General features: G+C 37.0%; 1 protein-coding gene across 1 annotated transcript; it reads right to left on the reverse strand.

Annotated features, from left to right (window-relative positions):
* Positions 1–1,078: 1,078 nt before the first annotated feature.
* Positions 1,079–9,723, reverse strand: arhgef25b (Rho guanine nucleotide exchange factor (GEF) 25b). Its single transcript, XM_073852217.1, has 15 exons — positions 9,582–9,723; positions 6,224–6,567; positions 6,052–6,126; positions 5,836–5,960; positions 5,679–5,745; positions 5,500–5,603; positions 5,341–5,410; positions 4,743–4,832; positions 4,548–4,640; positions 4,031–4,081; positions 3,849–3,926; positions 3,443–3,634; positions 3,185–3,365; positions 2,908–3,092; positions 1,079–2,150 (listed from the first exon to the last, which is right to left on the reverse strand). The coding sequence occupies exons 1-14, from the start codon at positions 9,670–9,672 to the stop codon at positions 2,911–2,913; spliced, it is 1,743 nt and encodes a 580-aa protein (XP_073708318.1). The 5' UTR covers positions 9,673–9,723; the 3' UTR covers positions 1,079–2,150; positions 2,908–2,910.
* Positions 9,724–11,268: the final 1,545 nt, after the last annotated feature.

The raw sequence follows: 11,268 nt of genomic DNA on the forward strand, positions 1-11,268 counted from the left end.
CCCTAATGACTGTTTGCTGCATTATCCATTGAACCATGAATTCTTCAAATAATGTTCAACATTATGGCCTTGTCAAAGTGTGTTTAAGTATATAATAGTTTTCCCCTCCCTTTCTGTTACACCCTGTCTATAAACGGTGCCATACAGGAGTTAATAAGTGAGTGACTGTCCAGAAAGCCTTAAAAGAGGTTAAGGAAGTGAAAAAAAATTAGTTGTTCAGTACATAATGGTTGAATATAACAAGCAATGGTGTAAAATGGAATTGAAAACTAACTCTTGTGCACTTGTTTTGTATCTTGAATGCTATGGGATGCCCCTCAAAACAGAAAAAAAAGGTATAAAATCCTTTTAAATTATTCTCTATCGCTCTCTCTACCTGAGCTCGTTTCAGTTCTTAAAAAAAGAAGTGGAGGATGCAGTCCTGCAATACTAAGTATAGAGCTGCTATGATTCTGTTAGGAGAATGCTTCCATTTATCTGCCCTGCATATTCAGGTGTAAGCATGAGCGCAAGGTCAAAAAGGAGCATGTAAAAGCATTGGTGTAAGGCTACTTGACTCTTACGGTTAGTTTCAGATGAGCTTAAGGTAATGGGGGCTTGAACAGATATGGGAAGCTGAATATCTGATTTTCTGGCTGTGAAAAGATTGACTTTTTGATGATACTATTTTCTAAAAAAAACCTCCCTGCTTCCTCCTCACTTCACTGCAATGATTTTGTCTCTTCATCTCTGGGTTTCTCACTGTGTCTGCATGACTCCTTATTTCTGTTGGTGTTTTCTATCTCTACCGGTAGGTAGCTAATTCTGTCCCCCCAAAAAGTGTGGCTGCCTATTGATCATTTTTAAAAGAACATAATGTAGTATGCAAAAGTCCCTTAAATATAAAAGGGGAAAAGAGAAAAAAAGACCAATGTTTTTTTTTTTTCCTTTTTTGTAAATGTAAGAAAAAGCATTTGTTGTCGAATGGAATGAGATAAAGGCTTTGGTGATAACATTTTGTGGCATGTCTAATGTTTTCCTGAAAAACTGTAAATCTGGTATGGTAAGGTTATAGAATATAGAAACAGAGACGTCTGAGTTAACTTGAAAATCTTTTATTGACAGCTGTTAAAATGAGTCACTCATTGAATATACACTGCTAATGAAAACGACTACACTGAAATAAGAAAAAGAAACACATTGGAAAACTTGATATTCTGTCTTTTTACAATAAGGATCAAGTACACATACTTGATATTTACAGTACCTGACATGTCAAATGCCTAAAATCAAGCTTTGTCACATTTCACAATTCACAATTTGAAGGATTAGTTCACTTCCAGAATATGAAAATGCCCTGACTATTTACTCACCCCTTTGTCATCCAAGATGTTCATGTTTTTCTTTTTTCAGTCGCAAAGAAATTAGTTTTTTTGAGATTTTTCTCCATATGTGGCCCTGGACCACAAAACCAGTCTTAAGCAGCATTGGTATAATTGTAGCAATAGACAAAAATAAATTGTATGGGTCCATTTTTTTTTCTTTTAGGCCAAAAATCATTACGACAAGTAAAAATCATGTTCCATGAAGATATTTTCTAACGTAAATATATCAAAAGTTAATTTTTGATTAGTAATATGCATTGCTAAGAACTTCATTTGGACAACTTTAAAGGTGATTTTCTCAATCATCTTAGATGATATAGGGGTTAATAAATTATCAGGATTTTTTTATTCTGGAAGTGAACTAAGCCTTTAAGTACTATAGCCTAGAACTAGTTGTAGCTACAAATATAATCTCCATGATCATATTCAATCTTTCATGAATTATATCCTGTGACACAAAGTTACAGTACAACACCTTTGATTTTTGTTATGGTAGCATAAAATGTAATCTTGTAGATTCAAAATACTTGATTGTTACCATTGTCAAATATTGAAGCTTGTCATAGGTTCACAGTTGGTGTGAATTATCATATTAGGCAAGCAGAAGAATAATTTGGTCATAATGGTTAATTAAATCAATTTAGTCTTCTTTTATCAGATGTAATTAACTCGAAAATGGTGTTCTTTTATCTCCTTATAATGTTCTCCTGAGGGTAACAGACAAGTCATTGTACAAGTTGAGGGCAGAGGAAGATGAGAAAATGCCTTTCCAGGACTGACAGAAAGCTGAAAATGATAGGAATATAGTGAAATTATATGGTCGTTTTTAAATGAAATATCAATACTCTACAAAATATAACCAACCTCTCATGATGAAAACGTACCCCTGGGAACCTTTTTTTAAAATACATACCAATAAGTACATATCACTGCAATTTCCAACTGAAATTAACACTAGACGTGGTAAAACACCGACCACTTGTAATCATTTCCGTACGTTATGATTACATTATGTAGCTCAGCCAACACAGAATTGGACTTAGAATGGGGAATCCTTGGGTACAAATCCCTTGAAAAATCTTGTGATGAAAGAGCTATAGCAGGCACTCTTGCAATTGCGTTTTTTTCATCATATTCTCTTTTGTTCATACTATCGGGTAGGTTTAGGTGTAGTGCAGGTGGTACGTAATTTTAAAACGTCACAAAGCATTAGAGTTATAGCACCACTCAATGGATATTTCAAGTCAAGAACTGCTGTGACACATACAAAACCAGTGTCACATAAAATGTACCATATGTACATTAATCTGTTCTGTGGGGAAAAAACAAACACTCTTTTATGACCCAGTGGACATTTCACATTGAATATGTCACAAAACGTACATGACGGTATGTATCTCGCATAAGGTTCCCAGAGGTACATTTTCGCCATGAGACCAGGGTGAATATAACACCATGGGACCAGATGGAACTCTGGATGTGTTTTTGGGCTTTTAACAAACAAATTATGATAATGCAGCTTCACAATCCAGCGAACACTAACCTTTCAATGAGGCATAGAAGGCTTTGAAGAACTCCAGGAGCGCAGGCAGGGCAGACCCTGGCGATCTGTAGAGGCAGAGCTATAGGGTCTCAGGCCAGAGTTCAGTGAGGGCGAAGTTGTCAAGTTCTTTCCCAGGCTGAGAGATTTAATTTCTTTTCTCTGGAACTCAATAGGAGACTGCAGGGCTATGAGAGAAGATGAAACAGAACAGTGTCCATTAAGAGTCCTGCTCTAAGGCAAGGTCAAAGAAAGGTCATGGAAGGTATGACGATGATACCGTTTAAGAAATTGCGCTGTGTCTCCAACATCTGTATGATGTCATTTGCCCAGGTAATTCTGATTTCTGGAGATGATGCACGGAGAATAAATCGGTGCATGCTTCCATCAATATTTCGAGATGTTAACACCATTCGACATGGGTCGTCTGGACAGCGATCCTCAATGCCCAAACAACTAATCTATGAAAGATACAAATATAGAAATAAACATTTCCCTCATATTTGTTTGGCCTACATTCTCCCACTCTGCTTCTCACCTTGATGCTGTTTTTGTAGATGTATCCTGGCAGGGAAAAGCCTTTTTTGCGGTCGATTGGCTCACTGAGGATGACAAGTTGCTCGAAGAGGAACACCCGTCTTTCTTTGGGACGGGAGAGGATGCTGTTCTCATTCTCAATGAAAGTGAAGGTGTCCTGTTGCAGGAGTTTTCCTTGTGCTCTCAGCTGACCCTGTGAACCCAATCAATCATGGGTGTTTCGGGTGAATTTTCAGTCTCAAATATAGGTAAGAGAGCTAATAAAACTATAAAGGAACTATAAATGGCATAAATAGATACTTAATTTATAAATAATGGACTTGTGCTGTGCTCATTTTGGATACTGGAGCAGTCCAAGGTGAAGTAAACCATTTCCATTTCTGCAGTGTATTTGTGTTGCATCTTACCTCAAAACCCTGTAGTCTTCCAACATTCATCATGTCGTTACATCGCTTCGGAACAAAACACATCACCTCCACTGCCCTCTGTGATAAGAACACAAAAAGAGGACAGAATAATAATTCAGTATGTCACCTCATAATGAGTTCACTCTCTTTTGCTAAGTCTTTTAAGCCTGTACAGATGGTACCTCAAAATCTTCGGTTTGTCTGCCTGCTTTAGTGTAGTACTTCAAGAAGTCCTGTAATAAACAAACAAACACTATATAGGGAGAATATTAGATGAACAGATATGTGGATTTTAGCTTAGCTCCTTAATTTATGAAGAAGGGCAAGAATATAGGCAACATTTTAGAGTAGAGGACACATATTCACTATTACCAGCCTTGGTGAGCATAAAATACTTAAACAGTGGTCTAGCTGAAGAATTTTTTAACCTGATAAATGTCTTGGTTGCATTATTTAAACCTTCATTGCCTGACAGAGAGAACCCAATTGAGTCCCTTAATGTCAGTGTTAATGTTATATTGCATGACTAGCCGAAATGGAACAATTTTTGAAAATTTTTTGTAACATTTGAGTAAGTAAAAAGTAGTAAAAACACCCAAATAGTTGAAGTTTCCTATTTGGAGTCCAACCAAGTCCGAAATGGCAAGAAAAAAAAAAAACATGCATAAGAAGTTGCCATATGAGTATGTACTTGTCTACCTTCAGCAGTAGTTGATATTTCATGATTCTCTGAACGGGTTTGATGAGAAGGTCGTTTAGTTGCAGTCTGTGACCCAGATGTTGTCTCAGTTCCTACATGAAGAAAGAGCACAGGACAGTCATAAACCTTTATATCATACACCAAAAAGTAAATATTACCTTAATATATTCAGATTTTATTTGAAAATAAATTACCTCAAAATAGGTTTCAATGTACTCTGAGACGATGTGCTCTGACTTTGGCTTGTTCTGACAGTAAACCACATACATGTTGAGCCGCCTCTCCTGGAAAACACAGAGGTATTATTTCTTAACATACACTACAAGTCAAAAGCCTGGATTTATTTGATCCAAACTATTTATTTGATACAGCAAGAGCAGTAATACTGTGATCTGAAATAAAAAGCTTTTGTAACATTATACACTATATCATTTAAAAGTTTAGAGTCAGTATAGGGTGCAGAGCCAGTGGTGGTTTTGTAGGCAAACATCAATGCCTTGAATTAATTTTATTTTTTTCTATAAATTACATTTTAAAATATATTCAAATAGAAAAGTTATTTTAAATAGTAAAAATATTTCAAGATTTTACTGTTTTTGCTTTACTTTGGATCAATTAAATTCAGGCTTGGTGAGCAGAAGAGACTTTTTTTCTTTTTAAATTACAAATCTAGCTTTTTTAAACTTTTGACAGGTAGTGTAAATTTCAATTTATGCAAGATGGATTACTGCATTTAACTTTGAATATATCACCAGCAGTTTAACTTAGAAGAAGAAATGAAAATAGACTTACATGTTTGATAAACAGTTGTGCCAGAAGGTCAGGTTCACATACACATTTCTCCAACTCTCCAAGAAAATAGCTGAGACAAATAAAAATAAAGTTAGCAGCTATAAGAAGAGCAGGTTGACACACATCAACAGGCAAAGAATCTATCAGTATGTGACCTACTCTTTGTGCCAGTCATAAATCTGTTGAATGTTCCCAAACACAATTTTATCCTTTCCCGCTAAATACTCAGGCACCCCAACACTTTTCATTGTAGCCATATAACCCTGGAAAAAGCAGAAAATGAGAATTAAAGAAGAGAAGGAATAAGATCTACTAACTGAATGCAGTTTATATGTTACCTCCACTACAAGCCCCAGATCTTCCACATATAGCTTCTCCGTCTCTACAAGCTCTGTCAGCACATATCTATGAGTAAGACATAAGGTATGCCAGATTATGAATAATATCTTATTTCAGAAACCATGGGTTTGAGGTCACCATCAATCAAATACCCACATGCTTTTCTCTAAGGCAGTTCTTCTTTCCTGCTCATCATCTTCTGGACGCTGTGATTGTACCTGTGTCTCATCAGTCAAGTAGGGATCTCGCTCTCCAGAATGCACGTCGCAAGACTGATGCCTCTGAAATTGGACTCATTAACCATCACAAGCACAAATCAGCAATTATGTATAAAAAAATACTCATTACAGTCCAGGACTCAGTGTTGTATACCTGCAAGAGATCATTTAGGTATCTTGGGTAATAAGGACTGTCAGGAGACGTTGACCCTGAAAGTTCCACGCAGTCCTGTATTCCACAGAAAGAAAAAGTGTGTACAGTTTTACGATAATATTTCAAAATAACACATTATCACAGTATGTATGTATGTAAATTATATCCATACCAGAGATCTATAGGAGCAGGGAAGTTTTTTGGACTTCTCCGTTGGGCTCAAGGGGCTTTGAGTAGGTGAGAGAGGGAGGAACATATAGGATGACCCTTCTGGGCTCTGACTGGCCTTTGAGCTCTGACCCTTGCCAAATCCACCCAGACTAAGCCTTCGAACTGGGCTGCTCAACCATCTCTTAAGGGCTTTGACAGAGCATTGGGGTGTAGTAGAAGGTTGTCTAATAGAAATAGACTGATGGTTGCTGGGTGAGATTGGAGAGAGGTCATCAATGGAGACAGAGGTTGAAGGTGTATCAGGAGGCAAGGAGACATCGCTAAGCCCTGTCAATGTGTATGACTCTAGAGAGAGAAAGAGAGAGTAAAAACAACATTTCCATATCTTTTCTGTCACATAATTTAGATTCCTTATATAATATTATAGTTTGATTTACTTTATTTATTAATTAACTTTATCTTCTTAAATCTTCTTATCATATACTCTGATCAGATCTTTTAAAATGTATTTTTGTTATGTTATTGTCACAATTTCAAGATGGAGTGCCCAGGAGCTCCTCTAGAGGGCACTCCATTTAAGTTATTTTACTCCACCCCAGACTGCATTTACCAGAAACCCTGGCCTAGGAACCCATTACAGACTCCGACCATTGTCAATCAGAAGGACTATAAATGCTGCACTCTGCCCTTCATTCTGGGGTAAGTATTAAATTAATGTTTGTTCAGAAACGGCCTCCCTAGTCGTAACGGGACAGGCATAAATGGCCTCCTTGGCCATGACAGGACAAACAGAGTTTAGGCCTGGGCTTCTTGGCCATAATGGGTCAAGGTCCGCTTGCCGATGTGCAGTGGAGCTTGTCCTGTTTGTCCTGTAACAACCAAGGTGGTTGTTTCTGAACTCTGTGCCTGCCCTGTCACAGCCATGAAGGCCGTCTGTGAACACTGTGACTGTCCTGTCCTGGCCAAGAAGGCCGGTCCTGAACTCTTTGTTTGTCCTGCAGTGATCAAGGAGGTCGTTTCTGAACCCTCTGACTGTCTAGTCATGGCCAACAAGGGTGTTATTGAGCTCTTCGCCTGTATCATTACATCTAGGAATGCTGTTTCTGAACAAACATTCATTCAATACTCAGCCCAGAATGGGAGGAATCCATAATTGGTCCTTAGGCAGGGGTTTCTGGGAAATGCAGTCCAGGGTGGAGTAGCAAAGGAATGAGATGGAGTGCCCTCCAGAGGAGCATATGGACACTCCAGCTAGAGGTTGTGACAGCTATAAATATATATAAAAAAGGTGAAGATAAAGTAGCACCTGTGATTATCAGAACTCTGCTAGAAAACTATTATAACAACATTTGACAAATTATCAGATTACATTTTTAATTGACTACAAATATTATATCTATATGCAAAATTATATGATCTATTGTGAATATGCACTGATCTGTTGTACTGACATCCACCACGATAAAACAAGGAGTACAATAGAATACTTTAAATTCATTAGAAGTGACCCTTACTTTCCATTAACTCTGGCCAGCCATTAGTGATTTTTTTAATTAATTATTTATAATTTTTTTTTTTTTTTTTAGCATTTTAACTAACAGTATTTTCCCATTAAAGCTGTAAAGTATTTTCATAATAAAAAAATTACAGTAAAATTAAACAATGTTTTTTTTTACTGCAGTAAAAAAAGTTTGCACATCTTATTTGGTGCTCAAGAAACGTTTCTTTTTATTATCACATTTAAAAATTGCTGTGCTGCAATTTTTTGTGTGTAAATCATGACACATAGAAAGTTAAAAAAGAACAGCATGTGAACTTGGCCAAGCCTCGGGTTCGAGCCTCCATTAGAGACAGCAAGCCAACTTCGTTTACCATTAACCATCAGGAATGGACAAGGCAAACATGTGAAAATGTTGTGTATGTTGTGATTTATTAAGAGAATGAGGAGAGACAGAGAGTAATAAGGTTGATATATCGCAAGGGAATTTCCAGCTTCATCACGAATACTCATCTTGCAGTTATTTTTGCTGAATTTTCCACATAGTCATGAAAGGTGGAATATAAATATAACTGGCAGCACATGGAAGAGATTCTGCCTTATAAGCAGATGATACAGCTTAAAATGGTTTGGGTTTTTTTCTTCATGATTTAAAAGCTTTAAAGTGCAAAATGGGGGTAACATGTCCTTTCTGAAGGGCATAAAGGGAAAGAAAGACTATGAGAGAGAACGAGAAACAGAACAGAAGGGATTCTACTTTTTCTGTGTGGAATATGGATTAGCTGTTTCTAAAGGCCACATAACCATAATCCTGCAACAACCATTCACACACACACACACACACACACACACACACACACACACACACACACACACACACACACACAGGTTTACATGTTTTATGGGGACATTCCATAGGTGTAATGGTTTTTATACTGTACAAACCGTATTTTCTATGGCCCTACACCTACCCTACACCTAAACCTAGCCCTCACAGGAGATTGTGCACACTTTTACTTCATCAAAAAAACTCATTGTGCATGATTTATAAGCCTGTTTCCTCATGGGGACCTGAGAAATGTCCAATGTCAAAATTTACTGGTATTCCTATCCTTGTGGGGACACACGCACACACACACACACACACACACACACACACACACACATAATGCATCAGCAACGGATTTTCTTTAGATAATTGATGCAAAATGACACTAACAAAATAAAAAAAACAGTTCAGTATTTTTGCAAACTACAGGTCGAATGCAGGTAATATAATGAAGCAACAGAACAATGGTAATAATTACACTCAATTTACATGCAAGCAATCTTTTTTACGCTTTAAAATGTGATCCTGGACCACAAAACCATATATTAGGTAAAGATCATGTTCCATGAAGATATTTAATACATTTCCTAAAGTAAATATATCAAAACTGAACTTTTGATTACTAATATGCATTGCTAAGAACTTAATATGGACAACTTTAAAGGCGATTTTCTCAATATTAAAATTTTCTCAGATTTTTTTGCACCTCAGAATCCAGATTTTCAAATAGTTTTATCTCTGCCAAATATTGCCCTGTGCTAACAAACCATACTGTAGATCAATAAAAAACTTATTTAGTTAGTTTTCAGATTTAAAGAAAAAAAAAAAAATTCCTTATGACTGGTTTTGTGGTCCAGGGTCACAAATGTGTAATAAAGATCTTATTGTTAATGAATCCTTTTGGTCTAATCAAACATGCTGGGAACAAATTCAGAATGTTCATCCTGTTAAAACAGCAAAGCCAGCCAAAATGCAAATACACCAAAAAAGTACCAATGTGTAAAGTCACAAAGCAGCCAATGGATCTCTTACCTTGCTGTCTGAAGCAGCACTCACACCCGGGCAAAACTTTCTGACAAAAGCGTGCACAGCCACACACCCCAGGGCCATGACACCCCTTCATACCGGCTGAGTAAACACTGCTGTACCACCCTGTAGCATGGCACTGTGATGATGTTTACTCTTACTCTCCTACTCTCAGTTCAGAGGTAATCCTGAGCTCTGAATTTACACGCAACATCTGTATAATCCCTCTGCTGTTATCCACATAGACCCACGTCACATCATGCCTGGGTTCAAAAAGATATTCTCTCAATAGACTGCCTCTTCACCTTCAGTAGGCAACAAGGAGTGTCAGAGTGAAATAATGAAATAGGGAGGGGGATGTAAAAACAGTGATCCTACTTTATTACCAGCTGGTACTGCACTGACAGTCGGTGCTTGAGAGAGGGAGGCAGAGAAAGAGAAGGGTTCCTTGTGTTCTCCACTGCCAATGTACACTTAACCTCTGGTGAAGTCTGTCTCTCAAAGAGAGCACTAAATGGAACTGCAAAAATAATGTCTGTTTCCAAACAAGTCACGATGAAACGGAAACGATGACAGATATTTTTCTATGTATGTAACGCATTTCGTATATACTGTATATATAAGTCAAACGGCTTCTTGATTAAGAAAAAATTTAGAACGGAACTTGTTTTTGTCCATCCTTGTAATTTACTAATAGAGGGTTTGCACTTACGTCACAATTTGGTCAGTTACCCGGATAGGCGGCCATATTGGTGATAATCGGATGTAAACAACAGCATAGATTGCATGATTAATGTACTACTGAATACGTTGTTCTGCTAATTTATGCTGTCTAAACTGCGTGGAAGCTAATATAGTGAGCAGGAAGGGGTTTTGACAAACAATATTTTTTTTTGTAAATATATGCAATATTTTGACAAACTAAAGTTAATAGGTGGTAAAGATACATACAAGCAGTATTAATTAAGATACTTGCCTAATATTTTACAAGATTCTTGCCCTGGAAATCCTGGTTCAGTTTGGCCAACCACAAATGCCTTTTGTTGCTCAGACAGTTTTTTTTTTTTGCAGTCTTTTCCTTTATTTGTTATTTTTACTTTTGGCAGTCTATAATACTCAAAATGTTTTTTTCTGGTCAGACCGATTAGTACAGCCCAAAACATGACAATAATTGACCATTTTCAGCAGCAATAATCAGCAAAATATGCAAGATTCATTCGTTCAGTGCCATTGTTTACGTTCAGTGCTGCCAATATGGACGATTGATGAGGCATCGTGAAAACACTCTATTGATCAAATGTGACAGGTTGCTGGAAGGGAAGATGAACTTAATATTTTTGACTAAAGATTGTATATGAAAACAGAACAAATCAATAAATGATGCACAGATTTATAATAAACATTGAAATATTCTAAAGCAATATAAGTTGTCGATTTTAATTTCATGTGTTTGGACACCCACACTTACAGCCCCTTAAATAATATTGAAAGTGCCATATCCACAGTGTTTACATTATTCGGGTAAGTTTTCCAGTAAAATTCTTAAGTTTACCGCGAAAGTGCGTCGTCTGCGCATGCGCTTCTAACAGCATCAGTGCTCAGTAGGCTACTAAGTAGTCCAAGAAGAAAAAGGTTAATAAAAGCAACAGAAGACGACGGTTGAAGCAGGAAAAGTGATCACGACAGAAGGTCA

This window comes from Garra rufa, chromosome 12, assembly GCF_049309525.1.
Source record: "Garra rufa chromosome 12, GarRuf1.0, whole genome shotgun sequence".
In the NCBI taxonomy this organism is placed as follows: Eukaryota; Metazoa; Chordata; class Actinopteri; order Cypriniformes; family Cyprinidae; genus Garra; species Garra rufa.

Bases quoted from the DNA above. Each gene is read 5' to 3' on its own strand.
- arhgef25b (XM_073852217.1), bottom strand. From the start codon at position 9,672: ATGAAGGGGTGTCATGGCCCTGGGGTGTGTGGCTGTGCACGCTTTTGT. The intron at 5,411-5,499 runs GTAGGTCACATA...TATTTGTCTCAG, and splicing joins ATTTATGACTGGCACAAAGA to CTATTTTCTTGGAGAGTTGG. The intron at 3,093-3,184 runs GTATCATCGTCA...CTTCTCTCATAG, and splicing joins ACAGCGCAATTTCTTAAACG to CCCTGCAGTCTCCTATTGAG.